Source organism: Podarcis gaigeae (assembly GCF_964106915.1).
Source record: "Podarcis gaigeae genome assembly, chromosome: Z".
NCBI classification, from domain to species: Eukaryota; Metazoa; Chordata; class Lepidosauria; order Squamata; family Lacertidae; genus Podarcis; species Podarcis gaigeae.
The window spans coordinates 1,920,639-1,943,021 of NC_139691.1; the positions used below are offsets into that span (position 1 = coordinate 1,920,639).

The following is a 22,383-nucleotide window of genomic DNA, read 5'->3' on the forward strand; positions in this document are numbered from 1 at the left end:
AGAATAATCAAATCACTGTTCGTATCCTTTGAATAATTTGGTGAACTTGATCAATTCCTTTTTTTCTTTTTCTTTTCTCCCCCCCCTTTTATTTCCCTTTTATATTCTTATTCTTTTTTGTGTTGTATTTTTTCTATTTAGTTTTGAATATTTGGATGTAATGTTTAATATATGCTTTCTTTTTAAATTTTTAAAATGTAATAAAGATTAGAATAATAAAAATAAAATAAAAATAAAAGAGGATTGGACAAATTCATGGAGGAGGCAGCTACTGATGGCTACTGGCCAAGATGGCGCTGGCCTGCCTCCATGCTCAGAGGCAGTTATGCTACTGAATCTCTGCTTCTGGAAGCCACAGAGGGAGAGAATGATCTTGCGCTTGGGACCTGCTTGCTGGTTTCCCCAAGCATCTGGTTGGCCACTGTCAGAACAGGGCAGGTTAGACACCACCCCTGAAAAACTCCTCCTTTACTTGCCACCCACCTCACATAGCTGGGTTGGAGGACCTGAGGATGGCCTTCTGAACATAGCATTGGCCCTAAATTTAGGGGTGCAAAAGCTTAAGGCCTAGCTTCCTACCTAGTGGTGCAGCAATAAAACTCCTAGCACTTTTGCAAAGTTAAGTATGGTTTCAAATTGAATGGGGGACTGTATGTTGAAATTCCTGGGTTCCCTTCCAATTCTACAATTCTATGATTCTGACAATACTGCAGCTGGGGCTCTTATGCAACAAGGGAATGTAGGAAATGGCTTTACACTGTGCCAGACCATCTAGCTCAGTGTTACCTGTGTGGGCGGACAGACACAGGGATCTCTTGTAGCCCTACCTGGAGAAGCCAGGGATTAAACCTAGGGAACTTCTGTATCCACAGCATGTTCTCTTTCCGTGAGCCACAACCCTTTCCCCTCCAGGGGGAGCCCCATCTTGCTATTCAGTGTGTACTGGGTGTAAGAAGTGCATCCTGGATCAGGCCAGTGGCCCATCTGTTCCACCATCCTGTTCTCACAGTGGACAACCAGATGCCCACTGTGGGAAACCAGCATGCAGGATTTGAGCACAAGAGCCCTCTCCCTAGTGGGGTCTCATGTTTCATTGGTGCCCTGGGCAATGCCAAAATTTGGTGCGCCTCCACCTCTTGCACTCCATTCTAAATAATAGTTGTGGCATCCCCTGCAGCAGCCCTGAGACTCTGCACCCAGTGCGACTGAACCGGTCACGCTCCCCTAAACCCACCTGTGTTCTCCCATCCTGGTACAGTGGTACCTCAGGTTAAGTACTTAATTCGTTCCGGAGATCCATACTTAACCTGAAACTGTTCTTAACCTGAAGCACCACTTTAGCTAATGAGGTCACCTGCTGCTGCCGCTCCGCCAGAGCATGGTTTCTGTTCTCATCCTGAAGCAAAGTTCTTAACCTGGGTTAGCGGAGTCTGTAACCTGAAGCGTATGTAACCCGAGGTACCACTGTATTCAGAAGTAGCGCTGCCTCCAGCTGTGGAGACAGAGCGCAGACATCATGGCTACCACAGCTTGCCTCTCAAGTCAAGACAACTCTTCTGGACTCTGGCCTGAACAGTGCTGGATGCCCAGGTTGCAAGACGGACTTGTGCGAGGGGTGGGTGGTGGTTTCCCCTCTCTTGCACCAGCAGCAACTTCTCCCCCCTCTCCATGGCCACAAATACTGAAGGGGGCAAAGCAGTGCTGCTTGCACTGTGATTAATCAGGCAATTGCGCAGAATTGCAGCTATGCTTTCTTCTCTCCCCCCCCCCCCCATGCAGGCACACCAAAGGGACATTTGCTCTGACACTAAATGACTGCGTGCTTGTTTCTCAGTGACAGATCTGTGTGGCTGCATCTGAGGCACCTCAGGCTTAGGCAAGAGCAGAAACCCAAGAGAAGCCACTGCTGAAATGTGATGCGTAATCAGCGCCTTTTGACATGCAAGCCGTCTCAGCACATATTTCATGCTCAGGGGTGGGGGTGGGGATGAGGAATGGAGCCTGTAATTAAAATGGAAGAGTGGTAGTTGTGTCATTCTTCCTGGGCATTTTTAATAGCTTTCGTCAGCTGGGCACTACAGTCCTGTGTGTGCATACTCACAAGTAATCCCACTATAACCAGCAGAGCTTGTTCCCAAGTAAGTGGGTTTGGTTTTTTGGTTTTTGGGTTGCATCCTAAGAGATTCTTTGGTCTAGTATGCAAAGCAGAACCTGCTGTTTCTCTTCCTCCCTCCTCCCAGCCCCGCCCCTCCTATCGGATCAGTCTGCACCAAGGACGGGTTGATTGCAGTCTTACCTGGTCCACTTCCTTTTGTGCCAGAATCTCAGGTCTGCTAAAGTATGCTTAAATTTGCAAAGCAAGGATTGCATGCTCAAGAAAACCTCCCGAAAGCTTTCACACCACAAGTGTGTGCTTTAAGCAATCTGGAGTTAGGACTCCTGCTAGCAAACAGAAGAAGCACTCTGCTGAAATTCTCGGCTGCCACTAGGAAGTGGCCACTGAACTGTTGTCTAATTTCTGTCCACCACAGACTTTATCGTGGTGCAAACAGGCACTTTGTACTCCCTGAAGAGAGCTGTCTTAGTGCACAAAGGTTATTGCAGAGCCAGATAGGAACATGGGAAACTGCCTTACACCCAGTCAGATCACTAGTCCAGAGGGCCCTGCTCCCAGCCCTACCTGAAAATGCCACAAGCAGAGCAGAAGGTCTGCTACTGAGCTACAGCCCTTCCCCACTCATGAGCCACTGTGGTGCAGTGGTTAGAGTGCTGGTGTGAGACCTGAGGAGGTGGGTGTTCTAGTCCCCACTCAGCCATGAAGCTCACAGGGTGATCTTAAACTAGTCACTGTCTCTCAGCTGAACCTACTTCACAGGGTTGTTGTGAGGATAATTATGGGGAGAGGGAGAACTCTGCATGCCACCTTGAGCTGTTTTCAGGAAAACCTTGGTATAAATGTAGCTGAATAAATAAATGGCAGTTCTTTCAAGTGAGTCAATCTGCAGACTTTGAAGTGGGACGAAAACTAGAGCTGCATCCATTCTGACTCAAGCGAAAAGTACTGATTCTTCCTTATTTTGGGCAATGCCTGGTCCAAGAATAACCAGTGGTGCTGTTGCATGATTGTAGACTCTGGACTTAATGGCATCATGTCCAACCTCCCCCCGCCCAAATCTGCCCTAGTTAAATGGTAAAATGTATTATTATTTCACATGCTTTAAAATGTGATGAGCCAGTCCTGTTGTGCTGGGAAACAATGGCAGGTCTCCTGATGGCCACAGTGTCCTGCCTTGATGGCACCACTGTGAATCATCATAGAGCCTGAGAAAAGTAGAAAGCAGTGCAGGAAAGAAGTTATATGAAACCTGCAAACAGGCTTGGCTTGGCTTATTTAAAAAAAATGCTGTGTGTGTGCATGTGCATACGAACCTCATTATTTATCTTGTCCACACCATTTTGAAATGTCTAACGACAATCCAAAACCTCTGGTTTCTATTAAGGAAGCGTATTTTAAAACATAGTGCAGACATCCAAATCCAATCCAGAAAGTGTTTATTTTATTTTTCATTTTATGCTGGTTCCAAACCCTGCTTATCCGTACTAAAGGAATGCAGTAGTGGCAGCAGCTGTTTGCCCTCTTGAATTATTTCCTTGGCTGTCCCTTATTGACTGTATTTTGAACAAGTTGGCACTTCTCTCCCCGTCCCTCTTCTTTTCATTTTGCAAATCTGCATTGGTACCACGGCCCCCTTCCTTGTCTCTCTTAGCTGGTTTAAAGTTTAATGAGCCTTCGCTTAAATGCACTGCTAGCTTGTCAGTTGCTGCCTCAATGATTTTATGCATTTATTTATTTTTTTTTTAAGTGGGATGCAAAGGCAAGGGAAGTCAGGGACTCGGAAATACAGTTGGTAACAGGACCTGACACCGGAATCAAAATGGGGCAGAGATTCTTCCACTGCAGCTGATCCTCTCTGTCTGTCCCTATGACAGTTGGTGGTGGTGCGGCGCAAAAACCATAAGTTGCCGTAATGTGCAAGGACAGCCCTTTTCCTTGCTAGCACGACTGCTGATTTAACTTACTCTTACATGCCCTTTCGTTAAATATTTTAGTGTATCTGACTGGAGGCAGACCAATCTGTCTCTCAACCCCACCCCACATCGAAAGTGCATTTAAGTGGGCTTGCTGTGCATGATGTGCGTGCTCACCCTGTATTTATGTGTTTATTTATTTGTTTATTTTCTTTGCCTCTGGTAAATGGGTCTCTGTCATGGTTTCCAGAGCCTGTTTAACTGGGGCAATTGAGAGCCAAAAGAATCGGAGGCAGCGAGCAACATCCATAAACTTCTTCCTGATCAGAGTTGTGGTCCATCTCCAGCTTGAATTGCTCCGTGTCTGGGTTTCTGCAGATTAAGCTGTAGGGCACGAAATCAGAAGAAGGTGTGGGGTGGAAAGTGACCTGGGACGTTTACACAGAAGTCCTTTCTCAGAGTAACCAGACTTACAGGACGAGGTGAGATGTGAAAGAATTAGGGGAAAGACGGCTGATCACGGGGGTGTTCTGGAAGGCAGTTTCAAGTATACAGGGAAAGAACTGCGATAGGCAGCAAACTTTTCCAGCAGGGGGCCGGTCCACTGTCCCTCAGATCTTGTGGGGGGCCAGACCATATTTTGAAGGGAAAAAGTGAACGAATTCCTATGCCCCACAAATAACCCAGAGATTTTAAATAAAAGGACAAATTCTACTGATGTCAAAACACGCTGATTCCCAGACTGTCCATGGACTGGATTGAGAAGGCGATTGGGCTGGATCCGGCCCCCAGGCCTTAGTTTGCCTACCCATGCGCTAGAGCATGGCCCACTAGTGGGCATTTCAGGATTCCTGGTGGGCGGTAGGGGGTTCTACGGCACAGTCTGAATCTTCCTTCCATTGAGAGAGATGAGCGCTCTATTCATGTCTCTCACACTTGGTGGTTACCATGAAGTGTGCATGGATGCAAGCGCACATGAAAGCACGAACAAGAGTGAGTGTAACACAAAGGAAGAGGAAGTGTGGTAGCCAAGTTTGAATCCCCCCCTTGTGTTTTGCTTATGTTTCTGAGGCACTAAGTGGGTATACAGTCTAGGACCCTCGTACCTACAGGACCGCCTCTCCTGGTATGCCCCACGGAGGACCTTACGGTCCGCAAATAATAACATCTTGGAGGTCCTGGGCCTCAAGGAGATTAGACTGGCCTCGACCAGGGCCAGGGCCTTTTCGGCTGTGGCCCTGACTTGGTGGAACGCTCTCCCACAAGAGACCAGGGTCCTGCGGGATCTGACATCTTTCCGCAGGGCCTGCAAGACGGAGCTGTTCGCCAGGCCTTTGTTGGGGGTTCAGTCTGACTCTGCTTTCCCCCATAAGAACTTGCATGAAAATGGCCCCCCAGCTTTTCTCTCAGGCTCATATAAGATCAGTATAAACAGTTAGGCCTAGTGGGCATTTAAGGTCCTCATCCCTAATTTGTGGGTTGCCAGCTGATTTCACTTTGATTCTGATTTGATCTTAGGATGTATTTTAATTGATTGCTTGATTTTATGGTAATATGTTATATATTAGATGTTAGCCATTCTGAGCCTGGTTTTGACTGGAGAGGGTGGGGTATAAATAAAATTATTATTGTTGTTCTTGTTGTTACATGCATAGGCAGGGCAGCTGCAGTAGAAATGTATCCAGTGGCCCTGCCTGTGAATGTGTCCACCTCGTATGGCCTGGTGTGTACCATATAAGGCAGGCATAGGCAAACTCAGCCCTCCAGCTGTTTTGGGACTACAACTCCCATGACCCCTAGCTAACAGGACCAGTGGTCAGGGATGATGGGAATCGTAGTCCCAAAACAGCTGGAGGGCCGAGTTTGCCTGTGCCTGATATAAGGTAATAAAGAAAGCAACTTGCTCTGCCAAGTGGTATCATATGCCAAAAAAGGGAAATAATCTAAACGCAGGAGAGCGATTGGTGGGGTGCTGTTATAAGATGTTTTCAACAAGGGGAGGAATGGGAGCTGATGCATGATAGCAGGGACAGTGTGGTGTAGTGGTGAAGACTGGTAGTCCCGTAATCTGGTGAACCGGGTTCGCGTCTCCGCTCCTCCACCTGCAGCTGCTGGGTGACCTTGGGCCAGTCACACTTCTCTGAAGTCTCTCAGCCCCACTCACCTCACAGAGTGTTTGTTGTGAAAGGAGATGGTTAGCTGCTTTGAGACACCTTAAGGCATCGGTTCTCAACCTGTGGGTCTCCAGATGTTGTTGGACTACAACTCCCATCATCCCTGAGCTCTGGCCTTGCTACCCAGGGGTGATGGGAGTTGTAGTTCAACAACATCTGGGGACCCACAGGTTGAGAACCGATGCCTTAAGGGGAGTGAAAGGCAGGATATAAAATCCAAACTCTTCTTCTTCAAGGACAGGCAGAAGCAGAGCAGAGTACTTGTAAAATAGGAGAAAGAGGGAAAAGAAAAGTTATAGGCAGGTGAAGGAGGGAATTGTTGTTGACTAATACTAATAACTGGGCTAACTAGCTCAGCCTTACTTCTAGACATTGCCATATGGAAGGTAAAAGAACAGAATTAAAAAAAGGAGATGAAAAGGAAGGGGGGGGACTGAAAAAAGGAAGAAAAATAGAAAAAATGGTGGAAATAGTGGAGGAGAGAAAACAGGGACAGGCAGAATCATGGTGTTTGGAGTGGCTCGTGTTTTGGCAAGTTAAGTTTTGTTAGCTTATAAAACAAAAGAAAGAAGGAAAGGAAGGAGATGGAGAGAATAAAGCGAAAGGGAAAAAGAGACCCCTGTTATATTGATATAAGGAAGGTAAAGAAGAAGACAGGAAAAGTAGAAAAGGGGGGATTTCTTTTATGGCGATACATAATAAAAATTGCCACCTAATACAGCGTTGTTTTTGATGTTTGCAATAAAAGGGGAAAGGGGGGCACTGTGTGGAGTGCTGATCAAAACATGGTAATAGTAAAAGTAGTTGTTAAATTGTGCAACAAATTTAGAACCCATGTCTGGAAAAAAGAAATATGCTCTTGGCTATTTACCAGAGTACCTGAAGATGAGTTTTGTTGAAATCTGTTACAAATAAACAGCTTCCAATGTGTTTACTGTGCCACAAGACATTATCTAATGAAGCAATGAAGCCAAGTCGATTTCGAGAACATCTTGCTACAAAGCATTCACAAGATAAAGATAAGCCCATTGAATATTTTCAAGAAATCTATGAAAGATTTCAAAATCGTTCAACAATAGCTGCATCGTTTCAAAAACAACATGCAAAGAATGAGGATGGATTAACTGCAGTTTATTGTGTATCACAATTAATTGCAAAAAGCCATAATATTGGAGAAACTTTGATAATACCCTCTATTAAGAATTCATCTCAACAGTAATGCATCAGGATATACCTGAAGTTTTAAAAATACTGCCCCTTAGTCATAGCACAGTAAAGAGACGCATTGATGAAATAGTGGCTAATGTTGAAAATAAACTTATAGGTATTCTCCAAAATTCTTCATTTTCCATACAATTGGACAAATCTGTCATTGCAGATAATAATGCTCTACTGATGACATAGGTCCGGTACCTTGATGAAAACATTGCAAGAAGAAATGCTATTCACTGTCATTCTGATTACAGATACAAAAGGATTATCAATATTTAATGCTGTGAAATCATACTTTGCACAAAATAATATACCCTTGAACAGTATTGTTGCACCATCAATGGTAGGTCGCTATTGTGGGTGTGTTGCTTACTTGAAGGAAGAAGTGCCAAACGTTTTGTGTATTCATTGTGTTGTGCACAGACAACATATTGTAGGAAAACATTTAAGTACAAGTTCATCATTAAGTATAATAATTAGAGCTGTAAATAAGATCAAATCTAACGCCAAAGATAATAGAATGTTTTGACAGCTGTGCCAGGGCAATAATAATAAATTGGATATGGGAAAACGATTTCAAGATGCAGTGATACCTCCTCAAACGTCCGCCTCATCTAGCGTCCATTCCGGCGAATGTCCACGGCAAACCCGGAAGTACCGGAACAGGTTACTTTTGGGTTTGCTGCTCACACATGCGCAGGAACGCTAAATCACACTTCGTGCATGTGCAGCAGCGCAAGCCATTCTGCACATTGCACAGACGCAGCAGTTTGCCCTGCGTCCTTTTCGGCTAGCGGCCGGGGCTCCGGAACAGATCCTGGCCAGAAAACGAGGTACGGATGTATTTTGAACTTGAAGTGCATGACTGGATGATAAATCCTTTTATAGCAAATGTTGCTGAGGTTGATATAACTTGCCAAGAAAAACTATTATAACTTAAAAATGATGAAGAGAGTAAATGTAATTTTGGCAGTGGTGGATACCAAAAACTCTGGCAAAATAAAAAATGCCTGCATTATATCCAAATATGTGGAAAATAATATTCAATTTATTGATACCTTTCCCTACCACGTATCTTGTAGAATCAGGCTTCAGTGCTGTTAATCATATTATGAGCAAACAGAAACCATCTGAATATCACCAAAAGAGGAGACCTTTGTTTGCCCCTTACGAAAATCGAACCAGATATCACATATTTAGTCTCACAGCATCAGCCTCAAGGATCTCACTAATCGCCAGTTAAAAGTAATTTCAATTTATTGTTTCCACATTTAACTTCATAAAGTTAAAAACATTATAAACATGCATAAAGTAGAAATAAAAAGATAAATTTACTTTTAAAAAAACAAACCTCCTTTTCTACTTGTGCTAAAATAATTGAGTTACTGCAGCACTGGTGGGCGGTAAGGAAATTTTACCATCAAGAAAGATGCATTAGTGGGCGGTAGGTATAAAAAGGTTGACTACCCCTGGGAAGATTCCAGCTGAGGATTATTCTCTACACAAACCTGAAAAGGCAGTTCAGTCTTCTAACCCCAGAGAGCGCCTCTACAGCTCTTCTGTGAATAAATCGCCTCCCCACCACCCTTTCAGCTTAAATACTTGCCTCCCTGTGCTGAGAGTTCCCAATGAGCTGGTCAGCCATTGGCGTCTGCTGTTGGTGGACTAGCAGGAGAAGGAGAGACACATCTGGCAGCCACAAGCAAGCACCCAAGCAGCATGTGTTGGGCATGGCACTGCCCCACTGGGAGCTGCCACCCAGGCGAACTGCTTCACTTTGCATCATGGATGGGCCATGCCTGGATCTGCTACTTCATTAGATCCTTTATCACAAGGGTGGGAAACCTCAGGCCTGGGGGCTGAATACAGCCCTCCAGGCCTGTCTACCTGGCCTTCAAGACTCTCCCAAGCCCTTCTGCTGTAATTCGCTCTACGCGGGGCTGCCCTTGAAACTGTCCCACAAACTCCAGCGGGTGCAGAATGCTGCAGTGAGGCTCCTCACAGGGTCCCTGCCATGGGAGCACATAACACCAGTCCTGAAAGACCTACATTGGCTCCCAGGACGTTTCCGAGCACAATTCAAGGTGTTGGTGCTGACCTTTAAAGCCCTAAACAGCCTCGGTCCTGTATCCCTGAAGGAATGTTTCCACCCTCATCATTCAGCCCAGACACAGGTCCAGCTCCGAGGGCCTTCTGGCGGTTCCCTCCCTGCGAGAAGTGAGGTTACAGGGAACCAGACAGAGGGCCTTCTCAGTGATGGCACCCGCCCTGTGGAACGCCCTCCCATCAGATGTCAAGGAAATAAACAACTATCTGACTTTTAGAAGACATCTGAAGGCAGCCCTGTTTAGGGAAGTTTTTAATATTTGAAGTTTTATTCTGTTTAATATTCTGTTGGGAACCGCCCAGAGTGGCTGGGGAAAGTCAGCCATATGGGCAGGAAAGAAAGAAAGAAAGAAAGAAAGAAAGAAAGAAAGAAAGAAAGAAAAAAATTGCATTAGCTTTTTTGCTTCTGCTGCTGCATCACACTGTTGACTTGTGTTAAGCTTGTTGTCCACCAAGACCCCTAGTTCCTTTTCACATGTAGTACTAGTAAGCCAGGTGTCCCCCATCTTATATTGATGCAACTGGTTCTTCTTGACATAATGAAATACTCTCCCCTTTTGAATGGTCATTTTTTACCCTTCCATTCTATTACCTTGCAGGCAGAATTCGAAATTATCAGGGCACCAGGCACATTTCACGCCAAAAGATTTTCCATTTTTGAGTACTTCAAAAAGTGAGTGCCATTTTTTGCACCTGGTTGACCCTCAAGGATTACCGAAATGTATGTGCTTTGAAGCCTTGAAGTATATGTTAAGTATAGACAGTATGGTATCAATATTTTTATTGTAAACACCAAATTAAACGTATTAGCATTTTTTGTTAAAAATGTGCTATTAACAACGTGTCACTTATGTGAATTAGTTTCTGCTTATGAATATAACAAATAAGTGTTGCCGACCCCCGCAAATGGCAACTAGACATTCTGTTTTGGCGCCCACAACCCAGGTCCCAGGAGCCATTTGGCTCCTAGCTTTTCTATCCCAGTTTCTAACACTGCTTGCTGGCTGTTTTCAAGTTGTGTGCAAGGAAGATTGGATTTACTAAAGTTTAGGGCATCTCCGAGGGCCACGTTAGCCTTCCAGGGGCAGCATGCCAGTAGTGGGTGTGATGAGAGGCAAAGTGGGGGAACAGCTGTGGATGTGACTCTTTACTTTTGTAGATTAGGTTTTACAGTCATACCTTGGATCCCAAACACCTTGTGAGTCGAGCGTTTTGGCTCCCGAACACCACAAACCCAGAAGTGAGTGTTCCGGTTTGCAAACACTCTTTGGTACCTGAATGTCTGACGCAGTTTACGTGACTTCCCGTTGGCTGCACTGTGTTTGAACCCCAGAGACTTCTAGACATCTTTCTTCCATCCAGGCAAGCCAGATGCATTCGTTCAAAAGCATTTCTGCCAGGAAATAATGGTCAAGGGTGGAAAGCAGGGCCAGTGAGTGGCATGGGAAGGGGACATGTTCTGGGAGAGTCCTGAGGGCCAGGTAAAGAGGCTTTGAGGGCCATATTTGCCACCCAGACCTAAGATTCCCCACCCCTGGTTTGGAGAGTTCTGTGAACTGCATGATGGAGAATCGTCTTCTCCCACAAATTACAAATGCAACCTTTTCCCTTTTGCATATTCTTGTCTTTGTGTCACGTATTCTAGTGATTTCCCTGTGTTTGCATGCACTTGAGGTATTCTGGGGAGGCAAGCCTGTCTAAGGTGTGCCCTTGCAAGAGTCTTTCCTGCCAGTACCCACTTTTCTCCCCAGGGAGAACTGTACATGTGTATACTTTGCAGAATTGTAGAAGTGCCTTCAAGAAAGATAGCAACTGGGTAGCTGAAATCCAGCTCCTTTGCAATCTTGGCCACACCTCTTGGGTTACATTCCCCCCCCCACACACACATTGTAGGAGGGGGCAAGGATGATGGTGCTGCATTTGGGTTCAAGGTGATATTGGGAGTGTGGCAGAGTGTCATGTGTGGGAGGTAGAGAGACTGCAGGTGGCAGCATTTTAGCACAGCTGTGCTTAACCTGTAAGGCTTTCTTCTGGAAATGCGGCCAGCTGGTTAAGTCTGATTTTTTTTAGGCAACCACCACCACAACCAGAGGCTTCTGGCAAGATTCTGGGAGCTTCACCAGCCTGCATTCACCCCTGTATCCTTGCTCTGGAGATATGGAACCCTGGATAAAGCTTTACCATTGGTTGAGGTCTCACACAGGCATGATGACTTATGACCTTACTGACTGGATAGTTCGTTCGTCAGTGTGGTGTTCTGAGAGTCGTTTGGAGTTTGTTAAGAGGGAACTAGTTAACTAGTTTTCTATTCTTGAATATAGTAACTTAAGGGACGCGGGTGACGCTGTGGGTTAAACCACAGAGCCTAGGACTTGCCAATCAGAAGGTCGGCGGTTCAAATCCCCGCGACGGGGTGAGCTCCCGTTGCTCGGTCCCAGCTCCTGCCAACCTAGCAGTTTGAAAGCGCATCAAAGTGCAAGTAGATAAATAGGTACCGCTCCAGTAGGAAGGTAAATGGCGTTTCCGTGTGCTGCTCTGGTTTGCCAGAAGCGGCTTAGTCATGCTGGGCGCATGACCCGGAAGCTGTACGCCGGCTCCCTCGGCCAATAAAGCGAGATGAGCGCTGCAACCCCAGAGTCAGCCACGACTAGACCTAACGGTCAGGGGTCCATTTACATTTACCTTATATAGTAACTTGTAGAGTCTGCTGTAAATAATAAACACCTCTAAGTAAACAAGTTACTGGTAGCAGCGTCTGGTTCCTGCTTCGTCCATCCTGCCTGCAACTGATTGCTTTCTGGAACTCTGCATATGCTCTGCTAAGGTCTGGCTAAGGTCCGGCAACAGGTCAAAGTTGCAAAACACCAACAAGCTCTGCAGCTGCTGCTCCTTCTGGGGGTATTAGCTGGTCCAGGCACTCACAAGGAGCAGTTACTCTTCTCCTGAACATTTTGGTGTTCTGGGTATATTTTTTGGCATATGTTTTGGAAGCTTGAGTATGGAAACAGAGGCTGGGATCCAAAGAACTGGTTCTACATGCTTCTCTATAAGCAGTGCTTCCTAGCAACACAGGAAGGTGCCTTTTGCACCAGGCCCGATTAGTGGTCACTCTAGTCAAGTAATTGCCTGCTTCTGACTGACAGGACCTCTCCAGAATCTCCAGCAGAGGCGGGCCTTTCCCTTCACCTGCCATCTGATTATTTTTAATTGGTGATAATGTGATGGAACCCTGGGGCTGTGCGTGTGCAAAGCAGGGGCTGATATAGGTTACCTGTGTCACAGGGCAATGTTGTTTTTAGAGCTGAAGGGAATTTAAAAAGTAGTATGTACTGTGGGAGCTGGAAAGACCCCAGTAGATATACTGGCTGCATTTGGACTTCATGCTCAGTTGTCACCCGTGGTTAAGCATTCCATTTGCTTGCTAGCAAGGTATCTTCCCTCTGGTCAGCTCTGCAAACCTTCATTCTGCTCTCTGTCTCTCCCCTACCCAGAAAAGAGTTCAATTTACAACATCAGTTCCCAGCACCGAAACTTAGGGCTTCTCAGAGCCGCTCTCTCTATCCTGTGACCCAGATGCACAGTTTCCGACTGTGACAGATGCTACCAGAGAGCACCTTGGACAGAGGCCAGGAATTAAAATTATACTGCAGAAGGAACACAATGCGCTTTCTAATTTTTCAGCTGTGTAGCAAGAGAAGCTACCTGCACAATGTCTTCTATTTTAAACATTTTTGTATGGAGGTGTGGATTTCTTGCTCTGGAGAAGCGTTTTGGGAGAGAGGGATGGATTCCTCAGCTGCCTTAGTCTAACACAAAGGTGTTTCTTGTAATCTGCTTAAAATGAGCAGTCTCTGCCCAGATACCTTTCTGTTTTTTGTTTCCTTTCTCTCTGTTGGGAGGAAAGGCCGGTTGAACAAGCTTTAACAATGATACCTGTCAAACTCGTCCTCCTTGCTAGCGAAGCACGGAGGTTCTGTAAAGCTGCATTGTTGCTGCACCTCCAAATTAGCCACAGGTTACCGAGTGCAGTTTTCTCAGTGTGACAGCATTCTGATAAACCAAGGCGTGTTTGTCAGCACTTACAAGCTCCTCTGGGTTTTCCAAAGAGGTCGCTTGAGCTTGGTGCGTACAAGATACTTGACAGAGGTAAGTCTTGAATTCTGGGGTGGGGTATGGGCACATCCAGTAATTTAGCAGGAAAGCTTCAAGGACGGCACTGTTGGTGGGGAGCTGGGATTGCAGGAAAAGAGTAAAACGTATTGCATTCTGGCTGGATGGGTCTCAAAGTAGCAATGAGGCCAGGGAGGAAACCTCAAGATTTGAGTTCGGGAGTGGGATTGGACATGGCTGCTCTGAGAATCTCCTTGGCAAGCCAAGAACTCTGGTGGCTTCTGAGCAGGAATGACCTATATCAGTGGGGCTTCTGAAAAGGGGTGTTCTCATCCTAAGCAGGATCGAGGTGGGTTTGGCCTCAGAGTAGCTAGCTTTCCAGCCTATCCCTTGTATGATTTCATTTCACTAGAATTTGAAACTTAATTCCATTGATCTAGTTTTGCCTGCTGGGCGAGTTTGCATGTATTTCTGAGCTGTAAATTTTGATTTAGTAAGCAGTGAAGTAGGCTTGAAAGCCTCCAAAGTGGGAAACCTTCTAGTGCTTTGTTGGGGTGGGGAATCACTCCCTTGTTTTATGAGTTCATTAGTAACAACGGATGGATGTTGCTTACTATACACACAAGTAAAATACAAACTTTGTTTGCTAAATACAAAGTAAAGTAAACATGCTTAAACTAGGTCATTCCATAGGATATAAGAAAAGTTTCCAATGTAAACTGAAAGTGTTTGCTTTTGCATTTTTGGCATATTTGCATTTTTCTCTGTAAAGCCCACGTCACTGTAGGCTGCACTCTGCACGCGCAGTGCATTTTAACATTTTCAGCCTGCTCACCCCACATCAGTCTTCTTACTAGGGGGTAAACAAGCCACAAAGGGTTTAACTTACTGTGATTCCAGAAATCAGAATTGTGGATTGTTTCTCCCCAGTGAACCATAGAATTGTAGAGTTGGAAATGAGCCCCCAGGGCCATCTAGTCCAACCCTCTGTAATGGAAGGAATCATAGTTTAAGGACCCCTGACAGGTGGCCATCTGAGCTCTGCTTAAAACCCCCCAGTGAAGGAGACTCCAGCACTTTCCGAGATAGTCGATTCCATTATCAGACAGCTCATTCTCCTTAAGCCTACACCAATGGTTGAAGGCTGACTAGTGGTCATTATTTGTTAGGGAGAAATGAACCTTGATTCCAGGTCCATCTGTTACACTAAATCCGGGGTGTGAAACCTCAGGCCGGGGCCAAATACGTCCCTACAAGCCTCTCTGTCTGGCCCCTGAGACTCTGCATTCCCATTCAGCATCACTCACTCTCCCTAGGCCACACACCAACCCTACTTAATGTCCCCCTTGAGTGTTTGGCCTGGCTTCACTGTGACCTTGAACCTCTAGTTATGCCCCTTGGTTGTCTGGACGGAGGGTAGAGAGGTGGTGCAGAAACTAGCCCACTGTACAAAGGTAACATTGACATTCATTGCTCTGCCTGCTACTGGCCTGTGGCATTCAGAAGGTTTCCTAGATAGGATGTGCTTCTTCCTAAACCATGGTTTCTTGGCTTGGCATCACTGCTGTTTTGGCTGCACTGTAATTATGCAATGAAACCACAAATGTTTTTGTATGGATGGCAGTAGCCAGTTTTATTAAACTCTATTGGGTGTGTGGATGTGTGATGTGATAGCAAAGTTAGGGCTAGGAGCTTAGTTGCTCTTCCTCATCCCTGTTTCTAGTGCCAGGTCAGAAAATCACAGAATAGTACAATAATAGAATTGTAGAATTGGGAGGGGCCTTGGGCTCTGGGAGTTGGCTCCTGTGACAAGGGTCATTTAGTCCAGCCTCCTGCAATGCAGGAATGCAGGTGCTGACCTTTAAAGCCCTAAACAGCCTCAGTCCTGTATATCTGAAGGAGCGTCTCCACCCCCATTGTTCAACCCATGGTTCCCTCACTGCGAGAAGCTAAGTTACAGGGAACCAGGCAGAGGGCCTTCTCGGTAGTGGCGCCCGCACTGTGGAATGCCCTCCCACCAGATGTGAAGGAAATAAGCAGTTATCTTATCTTTAAAAGACATCTGAAGGCAGCCCTGTTTAGGGAAGTTTTTAATATTTAATGCTGTATTGCTTTTAACACTCGATTAGGAGCCGCCCAGAGTGGCTGGGGAAACTCGGCCAGATGGGTGGGGTATTATTATTATTATTATTATCATCATCATCATCATCATTATTATTATTATTATTTTGCCCAACATGGGGCTCAAACTCACAACCCTGAGATTAAGTCCCAGGGATGTCAAAACTTAACTTATTCGCCATTGCATCTTATGAAAGTTAACATAAGGAGAGCCAAAATCCCATCTGGTCCAACATCCTGTTACTATGTTGGCCAGTCGGATTCATGTGGGACCTTAAGTTTCATTTGGATGGCTCCACAAGGTTATACACACAGGTCCTGCTATCCTGGTGCTCATTTATACAAAAATTCACTTATCCAAACACGAGGAATTAGTAACCTCACTATACACGCCACAGATCCAGATATCCAGGCAACTGGACCTGCGTGTAGTACTGCAAACAGATAAGCAGCCTTAAACAATCCTTACTTTTTGTGTTTTGCTGGTCTGTGGCACCCGTTTCATTAGAAACCATAGTGGGAAGGAGGGAAGGAGATCGGATAAATAAGAGAGCACTTATTCCTTCCTTGTTTGCCTTTTGCAAGGTTTCAGAGGGTTTCCCCGGTTTTATTCAATCATTTCAGGGTGGTCAGAAACATATTAGAAATTTTCCCATAGGAATCAATGGGAATTGTTGACTTGTTATGCAATTGCTTGCCTAACACACAGTTTCCTGACACTGTGACTGGATGGAGGGACCTGCATATCGCTTTAATGGGGAGAAAAATGTCTCTTTCAACACCATGCACAATCTTAGACTCCTCTTACATTATACCCCTTCTTGCTCCCGCCCCCCCCCCATAACTAACCCTCCCCACCAAAAAAAGTTACTGCCTTTCCTCAGAGGGAAGTTGCTCCAGCTCTGGATCTTTGCTAAACAACTATCCTTTCTGAAGTGAGGAGGCCAGAGCTGTGCACAATGTTCCATGTGCAGCTGCACCATAGATTTGAATAGTGGTGCTGTGATATTGGCGGTTTTATTTTCGATCCCTTTCCTAATGATTCCCAGTATGGAATTCTCTCTTTTTGCAGCTGCCTGCACGCTGTGCTGACCTGAATATGAAATAATTATCCATTGGGTTGCTGTCTGTCAAACAGTCTCTCTTGTCGTGTCCCCCAACCCTTTATTTGAGGTTGGCAACAACAAGGGGGTGGTGTGTGTTTGGGGGGGGGGTGATTTGAAAGCAGGCAAAGGCACTCTTTGGCGGTCGGACCACGACTGGGAATAATCAAACCATTGTACCCACCAAGAGAGAGACAGAGAGTGCCAGGGCATGCCAAGGCAGGGCATAGAGGATCCCAGCAATTAAATGGGGTGGGGGGAGGTGGTAGCAAATGACATATTTAGACAGAGCGAAACAGAATTGACAAACAAGCAAAGATAATTGCAACTTGCAAACCTCCCGGACAAAATCCAGCAGTTCTGCAGAAAAACATATATTTGCATACTTCCCAGCTGTAAATTCAGCAATGGGGCAGGAGGGGCAGGGGGAGAGGGAAGAGAAGGCAAATGTGAGGACCAAGTAGGGCAGCTGAGAAAGGTTAGAAATCTCTGGAAATCTTGGCTTTTACAGATAAAACAGGCATCAGGTTATAAGGATGCAAACGAAATTTGAGAATCTGTGCACTGGGCTTTCCGTTCGCCATCCTTCTCAGGGTCATTCCTTCGGCAGGTAGAAGCCCTTCGAAGAGAAAGGCCAGGTATATAATGCAAATATGTACATGAACACCTGTCATGGATGCTTTAGTTGATATTTCTGCATTGCAGGTGGTTAGACTAGAGAGCTCTTCCAACTCTACAGTTCTTTGATTCAGCGTATATGCTTGTATGGAGAGAGAGAGAATCTGGCTCTGGCAAGGATTTATTTCTTTTTAAAAGTTTCATTTATATCGCCACCTTTTCTCCAGAGAGCTAATAGTGATGTATGTATTTCCTCCCCCCCCCTTTTTTATCCTCACAACCCCCTTGTGAGGTAGGGTAAACTGAGAAGTGGTGTCTGGGCCCCTTGGGTTTCATGACTGAATGGTGATTTGAACCTGGGTCTCCGGGTCCTCGTAGAGAGCTCTAACCACTAAGCCACACTGGATCTCATGAGGATACTCTGGTGGCATATAATAGGTAAGAATAAAATTAAGCAGGCCACAAAAAGTGCTCCACTAAAACAAATTTCTAAATAAAACGTTGAATTTATTTGAAAATAACATTTAAACTGCACTAAGTGCACTTTATTGATTCTTCCCCTTCTCCTTCCCGATAAAATATTTCAGTTCAGCTGTTTTTTTTCCTGTTGGTGGTGGTGGTGGGGAATTCAGATAGTTATGCAGTGCATGACATTAATATAAAATACTTTGTTGTTGCTAGTTTTGTTTACTGAGCAGAAGTCAAACAAACATGCCAGATCTGATCTCCCATTGATTTTAGGGCAGCAGAAATTTCCGCAGAAGATTTCTCATGCTCGGAATGTGTTTTCCTGAATAACCGCACCACTGAAGCTTAGAGGGTAGGCAGTGCTGTAAATTCTCTGGGCTGGCTAGTGTTGGCGAAGGAGGTGCATAGTGGCTTGTGTCTTCTGTGGGGGCGTCTGTTTTTCACAAAAGCAGCATAGCTTCTGCTCCCCCCTAAACCTCCCCCACCCCATATTTCAGGTTTGTTTCCAGTGGAATGTGAAAGTATGGGACGTTGCATTGCTTGAAAATTAGATGTTCAAGTTAAGAGTTGTTAGAGGCCAGACTAAAAAAGATATATGGCATGATTTTGTGATGTAAGGGGATAATGCAGGAACATGCACAATCTCCACCTCCAGCCTCTAAGTGGATTTGGATGGTTTGAGTTCTGTCGGTTTCCATACGCCCTTCATAGCATTTCCAGTTCCCTGGATCCCAAAATGGAAAAATGGGACAGAAAGTTCAAAAATTGATTCAGATGCTTGCCGGATATGTTTACCAGAGTAGATCACACATAGAAGGATCTTTATTATGCACATGCCCAGAAAGCCAACTTCAAGTTTTATTTCTTACAGTTAACTTTTCTTTTTTTATACAGTTGGTACTAAACTGTTTCTGACTTCCCTGCATGCTGAAAATCAATTTTTTAAAAGTTACTTGAAAACACAGTGTGGCGTCTGTTCCCCCCATGAGCCTCCCCCCGCCCCCCCCCCCATATTCTCACATTCCGGATTTGTTCCCAGTCTCTCACCACTTTCGACTTCAGCTTTCTGTTTCTGAAACACGCCCCTCCTCCTTCTCTGTGCTTTTTTTGCAGGTGTGCTGCAGAGTCTGGCTTCTGGAGCATTGCACCTGCGTGACCTCCTGAGCCGTCAAGCGACTGAGAGGCTTATGAGGAGGTTCTGGCAGGCAAAACAGTGCCTAGCGAAGACACCCCGGAGGAGGGAGAAGGAGAAAGAGGAAGGGGAAGGGTACCAGAGCTGAAGCTTACTGTAGCCAGCCATGGTAGGTCCCCATGGCTGCAGGTGCTGGGGCAATGAGCAGGCAGGAAGGAGGCCATGGGAAGACTTCCTCCCTCTCTCCCTCTCCCTTCCTGGCCTGCTAGCAGACTTGCCAAAACAGCTTCTGGGGAAGAAGGAGGAGATGCTGCTGAGTTAAAAGGGAGGTGGTCTGGCACCACTCTCAAGCAGAGCAAAATGGTCTTTGATTTATGGCTGGGGCATCATCAAAACCCAGGGAGCACGGAGGCTGCAGTCTATGAATTATTGAGTGAAGGCATGGGGGGGGGGAGAGAACACTCAAGAATAACGTGACTCTTTTTTTGCTGGAAGTGGCACCAGCTATCTTGCTTGAGAGAGTGGCTCAGGCGACCTTGAACTCTGCTGGGTTGTATAACCAAATGCTGATGCTCTCAGCTCAGTCCAGCCCTTTCCCTGCCCTTCCGCAAGGTGAAACCCCTGCTGTGGGCTTGGAACGTGGGCTTTCAAACTCACCTGCCCAGTCACAGGGTTTCCAGGGATGCTGCTTTTGGTCCCCACTCCTCTTTACCCCTTTTTGGTTGTAGAGTGCCAAGAGAGAGGAGAAAGACAGCTGTGCCTTCCTGTACCTGAACTATTGTGATGTTCTGCCCTTCCTTTAAAATCTATTTTGGACCAATGGCGGACGAGCAGGAGGGGGGTGTAGGGCTGGTGGCACACTCACAATTAATGAATTCCTGCTGGCCAACTGATGGGAGAGCATCCCAAGCCTATTGATTTCTTCTGTGGTCCTCCAAATGTTATTGCTAAGAGACAGAGTGGAAGGAAGGGAAAAGAACATGTTTCAGGTGCCAGTTCAGAAGCAAATGGGAGAGGATTTATTGCCTGCCTGTGCATCTGAGTCAGAAGCAGCCTGGGAATCCATGAGCCATAGGGCAATGGAGTGGAGGTTTTCATTGCTCTGGTGCCCTTCTGCTTCCCCTCTTCTCCTGTGGGTGGCGGAGGCAGGAGAGGGAGGGTAGCTGAGCGCCAGGAGGGGCACTGCAGAGAAGGGTCGTTTCCTCTTCCTCCTCCTCCAAATCTTGTGGGGATGAAGACAGATGAAGACTGAACAATTCTGGACTTGCATTTGCTTAAGGATATAAAGTCCTCCAGGATTGGGTCAGAGGCCTATCTCAGGCTTTCCTAACCTGGTTCCTCCCAGATATGGTTGGATCTATCACATCCCATTATCTTTAACTATTGCCCATGCCAGCTGGAGCTGGTGGGAGCTGGGACTCCAACCAACAAAATCTGGAGGGCACTAGGTTGGGAAAGACTGGCCTGTGCAGTCCAGCATTCTGTTTCCAAGAGTGGTCAGCCAAATCCCCCCTGGAAACATCAAACAGGACAAGGAGACAGTTGCATTCTCCTGCTGCCGTTCCCCAGTATATGGCATTTAGACTGTCTCTGGACATTTGGTGATCATAACCCATTGCTGCTGGTAGACCACCAGCACCTCCTCTTCCTCCTCCAGTGCATTATTAAACTATGGAACTCACTCCCATGGGAGGCAGTGATGGCCACCTACTTGGATGGCTTTAAAAGAGAAGTGGACAAATCCATGGAGGAAGTGAGGGCTGCCAATGTTTGCTTGTCATTTACCTCCACAGTTGGAGGCATAATCAGATCAGTGGTCAGACTTGGGATAAGGTAGCTCCCTACTGCTAGTTCTTAGGGAACATAAGAGGAGGCCCACTCTTTCAAGTCAATGGCCCATCTAGACCAGCATCCTGTTCCCACAGTGACTACTCAGGTGACCCTGTGGGGAACCCACAAGCAGGACCCAAGCACAGGAGCACTCTCCCTTCCTGCATCTTCTTCCAGTCACTGGTGTTCAGAAGCATTGCTGTTCCTGGCTGTAGAGGCCTAGCATAGCCAACATGGCCAGTAGACATTGGCTTTAGGATTCCATTTGTTTGTTTCATTTGGTTTTAAAGCAGACTTTACAGGTTTGGACAGGTGTTGTGCCTCCTTCTTATAGGTTTGTCTGCTGCCAGAAGTGTGATGCCCTAAAATGGCCAGCAGGTTTGATTCAGCCATCCCTTTTGCAAATAATACGCTCATCCTCTCATTTCATAAAAGAAGAGCTGTTGACAACTTCTTCTGCCTCCTCCCACCTTCTTTCTCCCTGTTATTTCCTAACCCTCTCAACAGAGATCCATCCGATCGTTTGCAAACGATGACCGGCACGTGATGATGAAGCACTCAACCATTTACCCGTCTCCAGAAGAACTCGAAGCTGTCCAGAACATGGTTTCCACAGTGGAGTGCGCCCTCAAGCAGGTCTCCGATTGGATGGATGAAATGAGCAGGTCCAGCCGGGCCGAGGGCAGCATGGACAGCAAGGAGGAACCTTCAGATGTGGGCAGCGGCAAGTGAGTGGGTTAAAATGCACACCCTAAAAGGGCTAAAGTTTATTGAAGCCTCATTCTTCAATCTGCTTTATATTCAGAAAATAACTCAAGTGGCGTAAATAAAAATATGAAAACATGCATTAAGATATAATCATATATATATATATATATATATATATATATATATACACACACACACACACATATATATAGTGTATTATGTCATATCTAATGTATAATAGGTGATATAATATGTTATTACAGTTGGATCCCTCTTTCTGAATGCTCACTTTGTGAAAATTCACTTATCTGAACATGAGGAATTGGTACTCAAAGCTCATTATACACACTGCAGATTCAGATATCCAAACAGAGAACAATTTTTCCTTTCTTGCTTGCTTTTTCCTGATTAGTTGAGGACCTGTACTGATCTGTACTTTAGTAAGGTTTCAGGGAGTTTTTCTGGGTTTTTCCAGTTGTTTTTTTGGCTTTTGGGGGGTCAAAATGTGGGTCAACATGTTGGGGAGAGTTTAAAGCTCTTGAGAGTTCCTTAACTATTAGAGCTGTAAAGTGTGTCCATTGAGTTGAATCCAAAACTGCTGGTACTCCAAATCTAGGAATTATTTCAAGTAGTTTCTTGGCTACTTCCTGAGCTGTACAGTTGTGGCATGGGAATGCCTAAACCCATCCAGTGAGCTGGTCCACAAACACCAATATATGTTTGTATCTGTTACAGGGTGGTAATTCTGCAAAGTCCACGGACAGTCTTTCCA

At 45.7% G+C, this 22,383-nt stretch overlaps 1 protein-coding gene and 1 long non-coding RNA gene across 16 annotated transcripts in view; both read left to right on the forward strand.

Annotated features, from left to right (window-relative positions):
- The window catches only part of STRBP (spermatid perinuclear RNA binding protein), a 123,614-nt gene that overhangs the window by 39,492 nt on the left and 61,739 nt on the right, over positions 1 to 22,383 (forward strand). For 8 of the 15 annotated variants that reach the window (XM_083721740.1, XM_083721749.1, XM_083721742.1 and 5 more), the window contains exons 2-3: positions 19,055 to 19,242; positions 21,411 to 21,631. In XM_083721740.1, coding sequence (XP_083577866.1) covers positions 19,240 to 19,242; positions 21,411 to 21,631 — 224 coding nt within the window. In that variant the 5' untranslated portion in view covers positions 19,055 to 19,239. Of the gene's footprint in view, positions 1 to 4,999; positions 5,023 to 13,526; positions 13,668 to 19,054; positions 19,243 to 21,410; positions 21,632 to 22,383 lie in introns of those variants that run through there. The other 7 variants (XM_083721737.1, XM_083721744.1, XM_083721746.1 and 4 more) reach the window with 4 other exon arrangements.
- LOC310836556 overlaps positions 1 to 22,383 on the forward strand; it is a 205,326-nt gene that overhangs the window by 3,205 nt on the left and 179,738 nt on the right. The gene's annotated exons all lie outside the window — the stretch shown is intronic.